A 19,214-nucleotide genomic window follows, 5' to 3' on the forward strand; every position below is an offset into this window, starting at 1 on the left:
TTCAGTACAGTATGTGTGTGTGTGTGTGTATATATATATATATATATATTCAGTACAGTAAGAGTAATATTTAAACATTTGTCCACTGAGAGAAAATACCATAACATAGAAGTCGTCTAAACCTGAACCAGGGAAACATACGACACTATTTAAATCCTAAATATACGATATGGTTTTATGAATAGCCTGGAAATAAGAGAGAAATATAACGGATCTAATTTCGCCTTAAAATGATTGTAATATAAGAACACGACCTGAAGAAACAAAACAGTTTATGTCATGTAGCAAGTGCGTTCAAGGCTTATCTGCTTGTAGTGACTGACCAGATTTATCCCTCAAGCAAATAAACATCAAACGCATGGTTTATAAGCAGCATGACGCTCGCGGACGCGTTAAATCTTTGCACAAATCTATTTACAAGATCAAAACTCACCTGCGCCTTCTTATGATAAGGACTGTAACGGCTGATTTAAGAGTCTCGGCCCCATATTAAACGCCACATCCCATTGGTTGGCATGCTGCTCACGTGCTCCAAAACGCTTTTTTACGTCATTACGCTTCGGTCGAGATTTCCCGGAAGCGAATTAACAAATCCTACTATGGTAAAGCCTTTGCTCATGAATATTAATTACGTAACGTACATTCGCCCGTAATACTATCTGATTGGCTAAAAGGCAAACGTTTGTAAGCGAGCGCTTAACTCATGAATATTAATTTAGCGTTAACCTCAGCACGTCCTAATTAATATTCATAAGGAATGGTTTTCAGCATAGTATGATCCGAAAAATAAAAATCTCTTGCAGGACGCACGACGCAGAGACTATTGTAGCGATTACTGCCACCTCCGCAAATCATAATGAGATTTGTTTCATGAGTTAAATGGATATACCACAGTACTGAATGTTTACCTAGTCATCCTATATCACGTTTATACAAATGGCTGTAAATGTATTATATGCTTTAAAATATATATTTAATAGAACAAATGAAGGGTCGTGTGTTTATAGCCACTATAACTAAACGAATAATGATTAATAATAATAATTAAAAAAAACACTATTACACTGCAATATTTTGTACAGCTAAAATAAATGGAAACAGCTTACACCGCAATCCTTGCGCATTCAAGGTGAAAATGGCTTACGTTAAAAATAAGGTGGATAGGAGCAAAGAAAAAAGTGCTTCAAAAACACCATATTCTCCAACCAAATAGGTACCTCGCTTAAAGTCACTGCAAAAACATCAAACGCATGGTTTATAAGCAGCATGACGCTCGCGGACGCGTTAAATCTTTGCACAAATCTATTTACAAGATCAAAACTCACCTGCGCCTTCTTATGATAAGGACTGTAACGGCTGATTTAAGAGTCTCGGCCCCATATTAAACGCCACATCCCATTGGTTGGCATGCTGCTCACGTGCTCCAAAACGCTTTTTTACGTCATTACGCTTCGGTCGAGATTTCCCGGAAGCGAATTAACAAATCCTACTATGGTAAAGCCTTTGCTCATGAATATTAATTACGTAACGTACATTCGCCCGTAATACTATCTGATTGGCTAAAAGGCAAACGTTTGTAAGCGAGCGCTTAACTCATGAATATTAATTTAGCGTTAACCTCAGCACGTCCTAATTAATATTCATAAGGAATGGTTTTCAGCATAGTATGATCCGAAAAATAAAAATCTCTTGCAGGACGCACGACGCAGAGACTATTGTAGCGATTACTGCCACCTCCGCAAATCATAATGAGATTTGTTTCATGAGTTAAATGGATATACCACAGTACTGAATGTTTACCTAGTCATCCTATATCACGTTTATACAAATGGCTGTAAATGTATTATATGCTTTAAAATATATATTTAATAGAACAAATGAAGGGTCGTGTGTTTATAGCCACTATAACTAAACGAATAATGATTAATAATAATAATAAAAAAAAACACTATTACACTGCAATATTTTGTACAGCTAAAATAAATGGAAACAGCTTACACCGAAATCCTTGCGCATTCAAGGTGAAAATGGCTTACGTTAAAAATAAGGTGGATAGGAGCAAAGAAAAAAGTGCTTCAAAAACACCATATTCTCCAAAAAAATAGGTACCTAGCTTAAAGTCAATACAACGCAACAGGTAGCCTCCTGGTGAAGGTAGTCAATGGAATGATACAGTTTCAGGTGAAACCCTATTGTTATTATTTATAACTGCAAGAGTCGAACACTTTTACACTAGGATACACTGAAAGGTTGATGAACCAATCTGAACCAACCAGGTCAGATCCCAGGGGTGGAGGTATATGGCAAAAACTGCTGTGAAGTCCGGACCATCACTTTACAGTATGCCATGTGATAAACAAACCTTATCACGGCAGAGGCTGCAAAATTACTGTAACCCAATCTGAAAAGGTCAACTACACTACCAGTTCAGTCAAAATCAGGAAGTCGGTAGACTACGCTGTACAGTAGTCAACCATCATATAGTGCCAGCACTAACAATTTGTACAGTATAATTTACAGTATTTGACAGTAAACTCTGCTCTGCTCTTTACCTTTTGCTTATAATGTCATGTATTCATCAAGCACACCTTTTGATACACAGTGGTTCTGTCTTTTTTTTTTTTACTCAAAGTCCTCCTGTTGCCTAACATGATATTAATGTTTGTTTGTTTTTTTAATCATTTTAATTAGAATTATTATTATTATTATAGTTTAATTTAGATTAATTATTTTAGTTTATTTAATTTAATTATTTTAGCCCCGGTCCCATAAGAACCACTGACCTAGAACTATCAAAACACATCTCAGTAGAAACAACCTTGTTTCCGTTCTAAATTTAGCCCAGAGTCTGTCCTTTTAAAACCTTGGATGGCTGGCTTAATGCTAATATAAAGTGACATAATATAATAGTGAGTGCCACACTATTTCATACTAGTTTGAGTTTTTTTTTGCTTTGTTTTGTTTTTGTGTGTTGATACTAATAAAAGTGACAATGTAATGCTATTTCACACTATTTTATTTTGATCCAGTTTTCAGTCATTTATTGATTAATTGATTGAGGTGTGTGTGATGCAAGATATGGGTGGCTTTTGTCCTTCAAATCTGTTATATTTCTTCTAAGATCATTCTTCTAATCCAAACAAAAATGATAAAACAGCTGAGGTGGTGCTGTTGATGAGATCTCTATGTCTCTGGCCAAAATTATTTTTTCACTTTGTTCAGAGTCAGACTGATACGTTGTTGGTTTGGCATTTATGCTATCTATGGAAGATAACTCTGCAGTGGCCACAGGAGTGCAGTATTGAGCTAACACATATCCATGGCCACAATCAGGAGAATCTGTCCAATAATTGTGCGAGTGATCTGGTTGTGGGACTACCTGGGTCGAGTCAAGTCTGTATCTGAAAAAGGCCCGTATACCCTTACATAGTGCACTATTTGAGGCGACGGGCATTTGTAGTTGTGTCCGACACCATAGTGAACAGTAAGTGCACTCATTCAATCCCACAATGCACCTGAAAATGAGTGGACAACTGATGTACAGTAAACTGTTAACCAGAGACTACACATGCACTGTCACACCGAATGTGTGTGTTTATACAAGTGGTATATTAGTGGAGCAATGTAAGGAATAGAGAATGAGGGGCGATACAGCCCAAAAGTGTGTCTGACTCAAGACCAGTTTGACCAAATTATTACAAAGACCGAAATTATTAGCACAAACATTAATTATAGGAAAAATAAATATAAATAAATAAACAGCTGATACATTGACCCTCATGTTGTGTTTCAGTCATTTTGACCCAAAGAGGATTTTATTTTTTTTCTCGAAAATGCTAGTTAATATTATTACATTGAACTAAAACTTACTGTCTTTGCTCACACAGGGTATAACAACTTCCCCAAAAACATTTTAATATTTTTTTGTACTTTGGGGGGGATTTTTTCCCACCTTGTTCCCAGTCAAAAATGACCAGTCTACAAAAATAGCTTATAAATGTCTTATGTTAGGCTATATTATTACCAAATCTCGGATTCAATCTTTTTTTATCAACTTATTTTCTTTCAATTAGCACAGGTTTTGTGTTTCTTTTTGGTACTGACCATAAGCGCCTTTGATCTGAGCTTAAACACGGAACATTGCCAACTGTATTATTATTATTATTATTATTATAATTATTATTATTATTATTATTTTCACAAAAACTAAGGTTCATGAGCTCAGATCAATGAGGCATAGGTTGAGGGTTAGGTCTAGATTCATGTTAGTTTAAACCAGTGGTCGTGGCCCAAAATGTATGACAAGTTTGTTCTGACAAAAGAGATACTGAAATACGACCCAGACTATTCACTTGCAACATGATTTGTGCAGCCCACAATGCTGTTCAGCTGCCTACAATTTTTAACCATGCTTAGACTATTACCATCTTACAGGAATAGGCTGCATTTAACTATGACTCACGTTCGGAGCATGCAATGTTTGCCTGTCCTACATAATACTTGGTAGGGCATGATAACTTTTCAAAATTATGAGGTCAGAGAGCATTCTGTTACCGAACAGGGAGAGTGTGGACTCATGATTAAACCTGTCTGGCTAAAAATTCTCAGTAAAGTAGGCTAAAAATCTTCTCTGCTGGTGCTGAGGATGTAGACAATGGCAACTTTTAATCCAGTGTATTAAGTTGTGGGAATCTGTCCTTGTACAAAATATCTTCATTGAACATGATCTTTACTTAATATCCTAATGATTTTTGGCATAAAAGAAAAATCGATAATTTTGACCCATACAATGTTTTTTTGGCTATTGCTACAAATATACCAAAGCGGCTTAAGACTGGTTTCCTATCGATACTTCACTCGTACTGTGTCTGTTTAAGACGCTTGGGGAAAACTAATTTTTTTCCAATGACTGAAGCCTTTCAATAACGCAGTGTAACTGTGCATGCGGCCCCTTCAGTATTGGCTGAAATTACGAGTTCCATTCCACACTCTACGCCCTTAAATGGTCTGTCTTCTCCGCCTGGTGTACAGCCCGCGGCGCAGACCCAATCTCATGCGACATATCTCTGATATTGTCCTTCCTGCAAGAGCTGTTGGATAAGGGCCGTTCCCTTCCACGCTCACGGTCTGAGTTACTATCTCACAGATCCCTCCTCCTCAGCCACTTAGAATGCCTGGGACTCAGGGTCAATTTTGCCAAGAGCGCGCTGTCCCCCAGCCAATGGATATCGTTCCTGGGAGCAGTTATAGACTCAGCCCAAATGAGGGCGGTAGCCGCTCCAGAACATGCGCGGCCTCATTCAGAGTTGGAGCCTCTCGCCCCTCAAGGTGTTTCAGAGGATGCTAGGCCTCATGGCCTCGGTGTCTCCGGTACTACAGTTGGGCCTGCTCTGCATGCGGCCCCTTCAGTATTGGCTGAAATTACGAGTTCCATTCCACACTCTACGCCCTTAAATGGTCTGTCTTCTCCGCCTGGTGTACAGCCCGCGGCGCAGACCCAATTTCCTGAGACATACTGAAAGTCTATGTTGAGCGTTCCGCCCCATTCAGGCGGTCAGATCAGCTGTTCGTATGCTTCGGTGGCCGCACCAAGGGTTGTCCGGTTACGAAGCAGAGACTTTCCAAATGGATAATCGACGCTATTATGCTAGCATACTCTGTCCAGCGGTGTGTCCATTGCAGAAATTTGTGCGGTGGCCGGCTGGGCCTCGCCGTCCACATTTTCCACGCTCAAGGTCTATGTAGCAGTCATAGCAGCTTCCCACGCTCCTATAGCTGGCCAATCGGTGGGCAGGAACAACTTGATTGTTCATTTTCTGAAGGTGTCTAGAAGGCTCAACCCGCCTCGCCCCATCACTGTCCCTACATGGGATCTGCCCACGGTGTTGAGGGCTCTGAAGAGCCCTCCTGTCTTAAACAGACGCAGTACGAGTGAAGTATCGATAGGGAACGTACTCGGTTACTAACATAACCTCAGTTCCCTGAGATACGGAACGAGTACTGCATACTTTGCCGTGCTATGTAGCTGCATGACTCAGTCGTCGCTTCAGTCGAAGTAACCTGAGGATCCTATGGCGATGTGCCGCTTATATAGCCAGATGACCCCGCCCATTCTGGCGGGCTTTGGCGGGCTTTACCGCCTGCCAAAACATTGGTTTGTTTTTTATTCACTGCACAAACCAAGCGTCTTAAACAGACGCACAGCGTCTTTTCCCAAAGCGTCTTAAACAGACGTTACGTTAGTAACCGAGTACGTTTTGTGGTCCAGGGTCACACACACACACAAACACACACACACATATATGTATATATATATCTTTTTTTTTTTTTTTTTTTTTTTTTGAAATTTGTTCTCTCTTTCAGACCTTTTCGGTGCCGTCAATCTCGCTCTTTGGACTGGAGTGCTTTGAGGGTCGGGAGGTCGCCATTGATACACAGATTTCCAACATGTGGGAGGAAGGATTTAATACACATTTCAAATGTTTTAGTTATATATGATCAAAGTCTATTACGTGATGCAGGTCACCAATCTAAATGTTGGAGAGGATCCTCGTGCTCATTGGCTGCCTCTACACTAGTATCGTAGTGCTGTTTGGTGATATGTAGAGCGAAAATTAGACAACGGTACACATTTATTATCGTGATTTACAAGAGGGGAAAACTACTGTATCAATGTGTATCTACAGCAACAAAAACAAACAGAGGCCATTATAATCAGTGATGCTGTCTACACTTGATGCAACACCACAACATCAGTAAAGTTATGCCCCATTATATTTCTGATGTACTACATTCACTAGCGCTACTTCCGACAACAGTACAAAATCCAGAACTTCTGCTTTGACGTGTGCAGTGTACAGCATCAAGCTGTTGTGGACGCAGCTGATGTAGACACGTTGTATGACCACAGACTTGGAATGTAGTGCACAGGTTGTATAAGCTATTTTTAAGCAACTTTATGACTTTTTTCATCCTAGTCACTGTATATTTCCTTTGAATGGAAAGGAACTGGGTGAACATTCTGCAAAATATTTTATTTTGTGTTCCATTGAAGAAATTAATTTCTACAGGTGTACTATTTTCTTATTTTTCTTATTTTTATTTTATTTTGAATTTTCTAATTTATTTTAAATATTCATCATTGTATTTATTTTTTTATATTTACTTTTTTTTTAAAGAAACCATATAATGTGATGTTTTTAATGGACACGTTATCTAAGAATAGATTTGTCGTCTACTGTATTAACAACATCCAGGGGACATTTTGGATAATTAAAGTTATAAGAGGATGCATGCAATTATAATTATCAAATGGTTGTGCACATGTAACTATATGCAGGATGATGTCTACGATATTGGCTAATTATAATGGCTTTGATGCTATAAATTGGGATATGTGTCAGAAAATTAGCAAATTGCATCAAACGTTATTGAATCAGATACTCCAACCTCTACCTGGCTAACAAAAACGTGTTCTAAGATTAGAAGATTGCTAATGTTCCCATGAAGTTACAAAAAAGTTATTTCTGAATGTTTTCTGAACATTCAAAACACCCAGTTGTATTTATTTATTTATCTATCCATAAACGTTAAGGAAACATTCCGTTTTATAATTCTGCAAACATTACGGAAATGTTACTTTTGAATATTCTTTGAATATTCTGAAACAAGTTGTAACATTAATATATATATATATATATATAAATACATGTTACGTTCTTAGTTCTCTTAGTTCTGTATAAACATGTAAATTAAGCTTTCAAGCTCATGTAAGTGAGTTAAATTATTCTGTGCTGTCTGTGCTGGATTGATCCTCTAAACATCGCTAATGAGAACGTACGAGCATCTTCAGCGTATTAAACAATATACAATAAACATATGTACACTTGCATGCAAAGTGTCACTAAATATTTTAGCATATTGCATTTTGTATTCACAGGTGCATAGATAAATAAATGAATAAAACATAAATTACTAATTAAGCTGTCAAGGTATCCGCTGTATGGTGGCATCATTTGGGGTAAGATTCCCTCCCATTTAGGTCGCGTAATGATCAAACAACATTTATGCAAAGTGTCTGAGATGAACCCAAATACCAATTGAACAAACACACAGAGTCATCGGGCTCCTTTAAAAGCATGAGAGGTTGTCTGAGCGCACATTTCCACACTGCTCCCATAGTGAGTGTGTGTATGCGTGTGTGTGTTTATTGTGTGTATATGAGGGTTCTGTGCTTTATTCACTTGGGTAATCTGGCGGCCAGTCCTAACGAGGTTGTCACAAACCCCTTTTTTCTGTATAAAATGTTTTAGTTATATATGATCAAAGTCTATTACGTGATGCAGGTCACCAATCTAAATGTTGGAGAGGATCCTCGTGCTCATTGGCTGCCTCTACACTAGTATCGTAGTGCTGTTTGGTGATATGTAGAGCGAAAATTAGACAACGGTACACATTTATTATCGTGATTTACAAGAGGGGAAAACTACTGTATCAATGTGTATCTACAGCAACAAAAACAAACAGAGGCCATTATAATCAGTGATGCTGTCTACACTTGATGCAACACCACAACATCAGTAAAGTTATGCCCCATTATATTTCTGATGTACTACATTCACTAGCGCTACTTCCGACAACAGTACAAAATCCAGAACTTCTGCTTTGACGTGTGCAGTGTACAGCATCAAGCTGTTGTGGACGCAGCTGATGTAGACACGTTGTATGACCACAGACTTGGAATGTAGTGCACAGGTTGTATAAGCTATTTTTAAGCAACTTTATGACTTTTTTCATCCTAGTCACTGTATATTTCCTTTGAATGGAAAGGAACTGGGTGAACATTCTGCAAAATATTTTATTTTGTGTTCCATTGAAGAAACTAATTTCTACAGGTGTACTATTTTCTTATTTTTCTTATTTTTATTTTATTTTGAATTTTCTAATTTATTTTAAATATTCATCATTGTATTTATTTTTTTATATTTACTTTTTTTTTAAAGAAACCATATAATGTGATGTTTTTAATGGACACGTTATCTAAGAATAGATTTGTCGTCTACTGTATTAACAACATCCAGGGGACATTTTGGATAATTAAAGTTATAAGAGGATGCATGCAATTATAATTATCAAATGGTTGTGCACATGTAACTATATGCAGGATGATGTCTACGATATTGGCTAATTATAATGGCTTTGATGCTATAAATTGGGATATGTGTCAGAAAATTAGCAAATTGCATCAAACGTTATTGAATCAGATACTCCAACCTCTACCTGGCTAACAAAAACGTGTTCTAAGATTAGAAGATTGCTAATGTTCCCATGAAGTTACAAAAAAGTTATTTCTGAATGTTTTCTGAACATTCAAAACACCCAGTTGTATTTATTTATTTATCTATCCATAAACGTTAAGGAAACATTCCGTTTTATAATTCTGCAAACATTACGGAAATGTTACTTTTGAATATTCTTTGAATATTCTGAAACAAGTTGTAACATTAATATATATATATATATATATAAATACATGTTACGTTCTTAGTTCTCCCATATGAGTATAAACATGTAAATTAAGCTTTCAAGCTCATGTAAGTGAGTTAAATTATTCTGTGCTGGAATGCAAATATTGATCCTCTAAACATCGCTAATGAGAACGTACGAGCATCTTCAGCGTATTAAACAATATACAATAAACATATGTACACTTGCATGCAAAGTGTCACTAAATATTTTAGCATATTGCATTTTGTATTCACAGGTGCATAGATAAATAAATGAATAAAACATAAATTACTAATTAAGCTGTCAAGGTATCCGCTGTATGGTGGCATCATTTGGGGTAAGATTCCCTCCCATTTAGGTCGCGTAATGATCAAACAACATTTATGCAAAGTGTCTGAGATGAACCCAAATACCAATTGAACAAACACACAGAGTCATCGGGCTCCTTTAAAAGCATGAGAGGTTGTCTGAGCGCACATTTCCACACTGCTCCCATAGTGAGTGTGTGTATGCGTGTGTGTGTTTATTGTGTGTATATGAGGGTTCTGTGCTTTATTCACTTGGGTAATCTGGCGGCCAGTCCTAACGAGGTTGTCACAAACCCCCATAATGAGCCTCAAAAAGATGAATGTAAAAACGTATCCATTACTGGGCCTTCATCTTCCTGTTCATTAGCTTAGCATAAGGTTACAATACATTACTGTACAACACCTCTCGCTACCCTAAGGAAGAAAAACTCTATTGAGTGAGTAAGTCTAGTCTCATGAAACAACAATATGCACTTTGGGGAATTATCATAACGGCGCTACACAGATATGCTCTCACTCTATTTCTCATGTTTCTATTGTATCTCTTCTTTCTTTGTCTTGGCGTCTTTTTTTGCTGAGCGAAGACAGTATGGTTTGGTTTGGCAGGCGGCCTCTGTTTCCACGGCAACTTTATAATTGCTTTGGAAGCGGTCCAGACGCTACTGGATGCCAAAGAATTATTGATGTCAAAAAGAAACATGTATGAAATGAGGAAATATGTATGCAGCCATATGGTCCTGTGCACATCCGTGTACAATGAAATCGTAGTGTTGCCTTTGCAATGTTTTTCAAAGACAATTAAAATGTCGCAACACATGCTCTGTAAAATGCTTAAATGATTGGGTGTATTATGATTCCATTAGGGCATTTTGCATGTCACAATATTACTTCACCTGATCTAAGTGTGAAATCAAAGTCTTGTAGTACTTAATAACTGCAGAATCTTTGAAGCCATAAAGGTGACACTCTGTGTGTAATAATGAGAATACCGTATACACATGCACAATCTTGTTTTGTGTCAATCCAAATTAAATTCAGTATGATTTCATCTCTGGATGAGAGAGTGTAGCAAAGTTGTTAAGAAAAATCTGTCTTGCACTGCACTGTGCATGTATGTGAGATAAAAAAACAAACAAACAAACAAACAAAAAACATTATTTGAATTAAATTATACTTTGAAGTTTTTATTATGCTTCTATAAAATATTTTATTTTATAGATTATATTAAATAATATGTAATATTACAAATGTAATGATAAACTGTTTAATAATAAGTAGTTTTATTATTATTTTTAATAATAATAATAATAATGATAATAATGATAATGATAATGATAATGATAATATGAAATAATTAAGCTTTATTTAATGGATCAGTAAAGCTACTGTGAACTAAAACTATTAAAAATATATTTTTTGTTAATTGAAATAAATCTGAAATTAAATAGAAGCATATTAGATTAAAAAAAAAAAAACTTTAGCATAATAATATAAATGTTGCATTGGCAACTAATTACAATAAAATAAGTTGATGTTGAAGTGCTAAAATATAACAGGACATATATATATATATATATGTATGTGTGTGTGTGTGTGTGTGTGTGTGTGTGTGTACAGTATGTGTGACCAAATTACTTAAACTAAATTTAACATTAAAACTGACAATATACAAAATAAAAGCTAATTCAAAATATTAATGAATGCTATGAAATTGTAAATAATAAAAATACAAATTTAATGTAATTCAAATAATAACTAAAATAACAATGTAATGGATCAGTATCTGTTTTAATCATATTTGATTGACCTCAGTTAATATTTTTTCTCATTGCGATATCAGAATATTAGGCCACATGTAAGTGTAGCTAGAGCGAGGATTTCTGTCTTGATTTGCGTGAGTAATGTCTTTTGAGAAGTAGGACAGCGCTGGGTGGCGAAAAATCTTCTAAGTTGTATCACCTCCTCTGTAAGATGTTCCTCTTCCACCCAAATGCTGCACAAGTCATAGACACATTAACCAGGGCTCTGGTGACACTCATTAAAGTAACATATAGTGTCCCCAGGTGAAATAGCAGGCAAATGTTTTATTGCTATACATGGGTGTGAAGATATCATTATACAGTGAGGAAAAAGCATGCAGTCCCCTTCGTCTTCAATACTGTGGCTGTTTTTTCATTGTGTTATGAAAGAACATGTGCTAATAGGAGATGAAAATGACTTCCTGGCTGGTCTTTTTTTCCCCCTCTTTGCTTTTTGTGGAGTTAATTTATGCCCTGTGAGTCCCTCTTGGGTGAGAAGAGGCTGAGATTAGTGTGAAGTTTGCTGAATGGAACAGGGGCCAACAGGCTCGCCAAACATACACACGAGCGCTAACAGTACAAAGACAGTATTCACAGAAGACATGGGCTACGATAGAGCTGTGCTAAATATTTGAGCTCATCAAGATTGCAGGTCAAGATCGTGTCACTGCCAAACGATTATTAGTGTTTGCTAAGGCAAACATCACTATAATTACAGTCCATTCGTTAGCATTTCTGAACTCTGAAATAATTCTTAGTATAAAGTTTTGCATGTAGCTTTAGCATCAATGTGGCTTACTATTTTCACCTTCATAAAATAAGTTAAAAAGCGTAAAGGGGCATTTATGCTACTTTTTGTGCATTTTGGCCATTCATTTACACGACAACGAGTTTTGGGATGCTGAAAATACAAACTTTTTTAAAAAAAATTCAGAGTACAACTTTTTAAATGTCATAGCATTATCTTCGGTGTAAAATACAAAAACGTGAATTTGTGAAAATGGTGACGTCATGCATATTATGTGTTCATGTAGTGTTTCTTTACAAAGTAACATTTATAACTATTGACCTGGCATTCTTAATACATCCTTTTAAGTTGTTTTCGTGGATAATTTTGACAACTTTGTCCTCTGTATGTGAAAAAGCAAAGGGAAAACCTTTCAGTTTTTAGCACATCATAAACGTACCCTAACAGAAGGCTCCTTTAACTTGGGCAAGTAAGCTGTCTTGTAGCAACCACTCATAATTCCCTAGTTAGCGCGTAGCAAAATGCTAAAAACACCTAAACACCTTAGCAACTCCATAACTAGGGTTTGAATTACAGTGGTCTGACTCCTCTAAATGACACCCGACTCCCTGTTAAAATAATGTTTACAATGTTTCAGTAACCATACCAAAGAACGGTTACAATTACGTTAAATAAACAAGCAGCTTGAAGAATTAACCATAAAACAATACACTTTTTTTAAAGGGGTCATATGATGCTTTTTTAAAGATCATTATTTTGTGTATTTGGCGTAACAGAATATGTTGACATGCTTTAATGTTCAAAAAACTTTTCAAATTCTGTAAAAAATGTCCTAAATGCATCTACTTTCGGAAGGCCAAATAAAGTGCTTTTGCTTTCGCCTAGAAACACACAGCGTCTCCCTGACATGGCTGCTTCAACACTAACTGCGGTTACTGAAACCACGCCTTCTTTCTTTGCGTGCACATTTGGGCGGCATTATGCTAATATTTCCACATAGTGAGGTAGATATGTGGGGCGTGTTAGAACGAGCCGTTTTAGGGGGGCGTGGCAGAGCCTTAACTTTGATAAAGAATATCTCTTTGGTTTTGAGACTTTAGTCTTTGCAACTTCAGGGATCTTATCTATGCACAATCAGCTTGTAACACTCCAAAGAGAAAGGAAAACTTGAAATCGCATCATATGACCCCTTTAATGCTTTCCATTAGTATTAGTACATCAAGCTTATTGAAAAAAAATGTTTTTCCATTGAGACATTTCTGCAAAATATGTCTCTTATGTGCACTTGACTTCTTGCACATTTCAAAGTTAAATGTCCAGTGGGTGGTGTGAAAAGCACATTCAGTTTTATCCGAAACAGATGAGCACGAATCTGTGAATGTTTTATTACACTGGTTGTTGTATGTATCGTGGCATTTCAGAAGTGAAATGTCCAGTGAGTGGTTCTAAAAGATTAATGCTCTATCGCATTTTACACTGAATACGACCCTAAACGTAACTGGAAGTGTTAACAAATGCAGTCTGAGATAAAAACATTTTCTGCAAGCCATCATGCCATTTTAGCTTGCTTCTACAAGTGTTTCAGCTCTTTTTTTTATGTGACTCATGTTTCATGTGCTCCACATCGCAAGTGCAATGCTATGCCAGGTGCGCTACCGAGCAAGTTTACAATGTCAGAAAATCCATACATATGGAGCTGTTTTTGTGATGCAAGTGTCAAAATGTATTCGTTTGTAAATCATGCGCTATATGGTAAGAGTGTTTTGAGATGATAACAGTATTGTGCAAGGAACTGCGTAAAGATAAGTATTTATTAATAAATAATCTGCCACCAGGGGCGCCGTAAGGGGTGAGGGGGCAGGCCAGGACAATTTCAAGGGCCCTGATCAGAGAGGAGGCCCGATGCAAAACCCCAAAGGAAACAAGATTTCTACTGAGGGGGTCAGTTGTATGTGTAGATATGTTAACTCTTAAGCCATTTGCGTTGCACAAGACAGACTTTAACCTGCTGTGTTGTCAAAATTACTAACAGAAAATATGTTCAATGAATAGTCAATGTATAATCTGCACACTTGTGGCAACACCTTGGCATAAAGGCAGGGACTTTTTCACTGGCAAGCACCACTCGCATTTTCTTCAGAAAATGAAAAAAATAAAAAAATAAATAAATCTAGTTTATATTATTGTCCTGAAAGGCAAACACTGAAATTCAGGAATATGATCAGGTTTGGATGTTACAGCTCTGATGTAGTAAAACTGTGAATCCATTCACAAAGACAGGTACAAATTAAGTGGTTAAAGTATCAAAATACACATGCTCCTCCGAGCCTGCCACAGCCAATGGAAAGGAAAACAAGCCAAAAGCAGATCACCTTTGCAGAGGGTTCAGTGACTGCAGGGGACCCGCTGCGGCACGGGAACGCTGGCCGTCAGGAGCGCACTGTCAAAAAGCGGTTATCGACTGAAAAAAAATAAAATAAATAAATCTAGTTTATGTTATTGTCCTGAAAGGCAAACACTGAAATTCAGGAATATGATCAGGTTTGGATGTTACAGCTCTGATGTAGTAAAACTGTGAATCCATTCACAAAGACAGGTACAAATTAAGTGGTTAAAGTATCAAAATACACATGCTCCTCCGAGCCTGCCACAGCCAATGGAAAGGAAAACAAGCCAAAAGCAGATCACCTTTGCAGAGGGTTCAGTGACTGCAGGGGACCCGCTGCGGCACGGGAACGCTGGCCGTCAGGAGCGCACTGTCAAAAAGCGGTTATCGACTGTCAGCCGCAGCTAAAAATGATTTCAGAAAGCGGGGTTAGAAGTTCAGCGCTCTGCTTCTCCCCATCCCTCTCAGACGGCTGGAAGGGGAAGCCCTGTCACCAGGACTGGCCCTGTACTGATTTATTCACCTCTGCACAAACTCCACAAGCCCACCACATCACGATCTGGTCTTTAGTTTTTCTTTACAGACCACCATTACTGACACCCCACGACCCAATCAATGCTGTTTTGAAAACTTCACATCTTCACATAAGTATGAAAAAGAGCCTATAGTGCAAAAAACAGCACTACAGTACCATTAAATACCTTTGTTTTAAAGTGACTTCTTCATTGGCTGATGCTGATATCTAGAGAGCAGGGTGGCCTGACAAGATTTGCATTATGCGGTATAATATACAAATAAAATGTATACCAAATTGGGCTTATTTTACCGAATATTTGCTTAGAATTCATTAAAGATATGAAGAAGAAAAGTTTTGACTGATATTGGTCAGTTAATATTCTTGCAGTATATCAGCCTATAATTAATGTAAATATACTATAATTTGTAATTTAATAATATATAATAGTAATATGCTCTAGTAAATAACATAATGTATAATATAATTTAAAATAAAAGAAAAGTTGTTAATTTTGGCAAAGCTAAGTTTTGACTGATATTGGTCAGTTAATAAGCCTTGCAGTATATCAGCCTATAATTAATGTAAATATACTATAATTTGTAATTTAATAATATATAATAGTAATATGCTCTAGTAAATAACATAATGTATAATATAATTAAAAATATTGTTTACCTGTGAAGCAAACTTCCACAATAAGACTTTTTATGTCTTGGAATATTTTTCACTTGTTTTAATATATATATATATATAATTTCACATATTTTATTGCAAATAATAATAAGGCACTTTTGTTGCATTTCCTTTTACAAATAAATAAACATTTAAAATGTTCTTGCCATGCATATTCAAGTCTTAACAAACTGCTGGTAATTTTATGACAGAGAATGTTCAGACGTTTAAGTGAAACATTAAGCAGCCTATTAGTGTTGATATTTTGCAGGGAAAATCTTCCCTAAAAATCGAGTGGCTTTCCTCACAGGCAGAAGGTTCACAGCAGGCATTCCCCGCTCCCAGGACAACTTGTTTCTGTGCTAGAGGATGCTATTTTGCCATTAGTTCAAAGGCCGCTCTCTCTGTCTCTCTTCCATATTTCTGTTCAGCCAGAGATTGCCGTGGTGGCTCTTTCTATGCCATCTGCAAACCACGTTCCATCCCAAACACAGGGGATCACAAAGGTGTTATTTTTCAAAGCAGGCCCGTGCGCCTCCTGCTGGGCCGGCCCAGCCGTTCTTCAAGGGAGAGGAGGGAAACTTCTGAGGGCGTGTGGCCCTCCCTGTCGCCCGCCTCCTCCGGGGCAGCCCTTTGAGGGGGTCATAACTGTGGCCTGTATAGTAAATAACATAATGTATAATATAATTAAAAATATTGTTTACCTGTGAAGCAAACTTCCACAATAAGACTTTTTATGTCTTGGAATATTTTTCACTTGTTTTAATCACAAACCTCATTGTATGAACTATTTGTGATTGCTTTCAATTCATTTATTTATTTACTCTCTCTCTCTTTTTTTTGGACATTGGCTAAATGACTAAACTAAAAAAACCTTATCTTTTGATTTCTGAGAAATTTCACCATACAGCATCAATCACAATATTACATTTTGGACTACAAAAAAAAACAACAACAAGAAAAAAAAAACTAGTCCTTAAATAAATAAATGAATAATCAGTTATTATATGATTTATCTAAATATTTATTTATTTATTTGGAAGTCCTCTAAACTCAAACTGAACAAATCATTATACTTTATCCTTAAATATTCAGTGAATTGTCCACATTTTCTTTCTACAGTATATAGCTAACTTTTCAAATGACTTTTTTTTTATTATTTCCTAGATGCAATTATATTATTGCCTAAAAATCGAGTGGCTTTCCTCACAGGCAGGAGGTTCACAGCAGGCATTCCCCGCTCCCAGGACAACTTGTTTCTGTGCTAGAGGATGCTATTTTGCCATTAGTTCAAAGGCCGCTCTCTCTGTCTCTCTTCCATATTTCTGTTCAGCCAGAGATTGCCGTGGTGGCTCTTTCTATGCCATCTGCAAACCACGTTCCATCCCAAACACAGGGGATCACAAAGGTGTTATTTTTCAAAGCAGGCCCGTGCGCCTCCTGCTGGGCCGGCCCAGCCGTTCTTCAAGGGAGAGGAGGGAAACTTCTGAGGGCGTGTGGCCCTCCCTGTCGCCCGCCTCCTCCGGGGCAGCCCTTTGAGGGGGTCATAACTGTGGCCTGTATAACATGGGTTACTGCTGATGCTGGTTGGTCACACTTGATGAAGCCTTTAAAGAATTCTCCCTTTCATGCTTGGTTTCTATTAAAATTCTGCAGTGGCAGGTCAAGGCCTGGCTCCCGGACGACTGGGTTTCCGTGCGCCGCAGCTAGGGGGCACTGTCTAACCATGTTTCATCGGTTCAGCTCTCACCCACTTACTCCAAGATAAAATGAGTATCCACTCTCCATTTTAGCTAGAGCCTGTGTGGAAGTGTGAAGATCCTCTGCTAGTGCTTCACAAAATGAGAGTCTCTTTCCTTTAACGTGAGAGAACGTCCAGGCCTGTTCAAACTGACAGAGGAACCGCTGCGCTCGACACAACTGGTTTGTGGAGGGCAGAATGTAATATGGAGCCATTACACTTATATGGTAATTATATGAAGAAAACATATTAGTATGTGTATGTATTTGTAATATTGAAAGAAAAAAAAAATTCTGTTTGTCAGTGCGCATAATTTATATCCTGCGGCCTAGCCAACTATACTGTAAAAGTCAAAATCATGATTATATTGAAGATAGAATAAAAAAGAACCAAAATATAATGCTAGCTTTTTAAATCTTGTACTAATAAATACTATTAAATAACGTACACTTATTGCACTTGCTTAAATGAGCTCATGTAAAAAAAAAATATAGGATTTTGTATATAAAAACGAATTTATAGCTATGAAACGTGTATGTTAATGTTTAGGTTTTTAATGTTTTTATACAAAAAGTTTGACTTTCTCAAATGTTAGAAACAAAAGTGTGAAAGTCTTTCATTTGACACAATGTTTTAGAAATATAGAAATATGTTAGAAAAATAATGCCAGTCTCTCTCTCTCTCTCTCTCTCTCTCTCTCTCTCTCTATATATATATATATATATACAACTACTACTAATAATAATTCTTATTCTATTATTATTATTATTATTATTATTATGGCCATAATACCTCTGTTGCTGTGAACACATCATGCAATATTAAAAGTCATTTTAACATTTATTTTACTTTGTAATAATTATATTTAATATTCAGTTAAAATTAATTCAAAAGAACAACATACAATTATTTTCATTGCGATGTTATTATTAGTAGTAGATGTAGCAGTTGTTGTACGTTTTATTTATTTATTTTCTTTCTAGATTTTGTAATTCTCACCATTCTGCTAATATAGACATTTGGAGAACAAAAACGTACATTCATTTAGTTTAAAAATACCACTTAATTTCATCTTCCAACTCTAAATTCAACAAACATAATAATAATAATAATAATAATAATAATAATAATATACAAAATATTGTGCAATAAATTTTATTAAAATTATGAAATTGATACACTGATAATCCAATATAATAATATGTAAATATCTGTCAGTACAGCCTGCTAGAGTTGTGAAGTGAACTTCCTCACTCTGACAGGACTGTAGCAGTGGATGAAAAGATAATAATATAGCTTAATCGTGCGTCTTCTGTGCCAGACGTGCTCTTCAGTCCAGCACACAGACAGGAAGAGGCAGAGAGACAAAGAGCTGTTTGCCAGCACAACGCTTAACTATTCGCAGAGTTATACCACTTTTCCAAACAGCACAGCAAGACAGGCAGAGGTCGGTCCTGGCTTTCCTGAGACAAACACACACACACACACACACGCACACACACACACAGACACAGACACACACACACACACGTGGCA

The 19,214-nt window shown here is 36.7% G+C and overlaps 1 protein-coding gene across 1 annotated transcript in view; it reads right to left on the minus strand.

Annotated features, from left to right (window-relative positions):
- Positions 1 to 6,428, minus strand: part of LOC107757402 (phospholipid scramblase 1-like) — an 11,086-nt gene extending 4,658 nt beyond the window's left edge. Inside the window, exon 1 of the mRNA XM_016574867.1 lies at positions 6,366 to 6,428. Coding sequence (XP_016430353.1) covers positions 6,366 to 6,428 — 63 coding nt within the window. The remainder of the gene's footprint in view (positions 1 to 6,365) is intronic.
- Between the last annotated feature and the right edge of the window lie 12,786 nt (positions 6,429 to 19,214).

This window comes from Sinocyclocheilus rhinocerous, unplaced genomic scaffold (genome assembly GCF_001515625.1).
Source record: "Sinocyclocheilus rhinocerous isolate Xijiao unplaced genomic scaffold, SAMN03320098_v1.1 scaffold3065, whole genome shotgun sequence".
NCBI lineage: Eukaryota > Metazoa > Chordata > Actinopteri > Cypriniformes > Cyprinidae > Sinocyclocheilus > Sinocyclocheilus rhinocerous.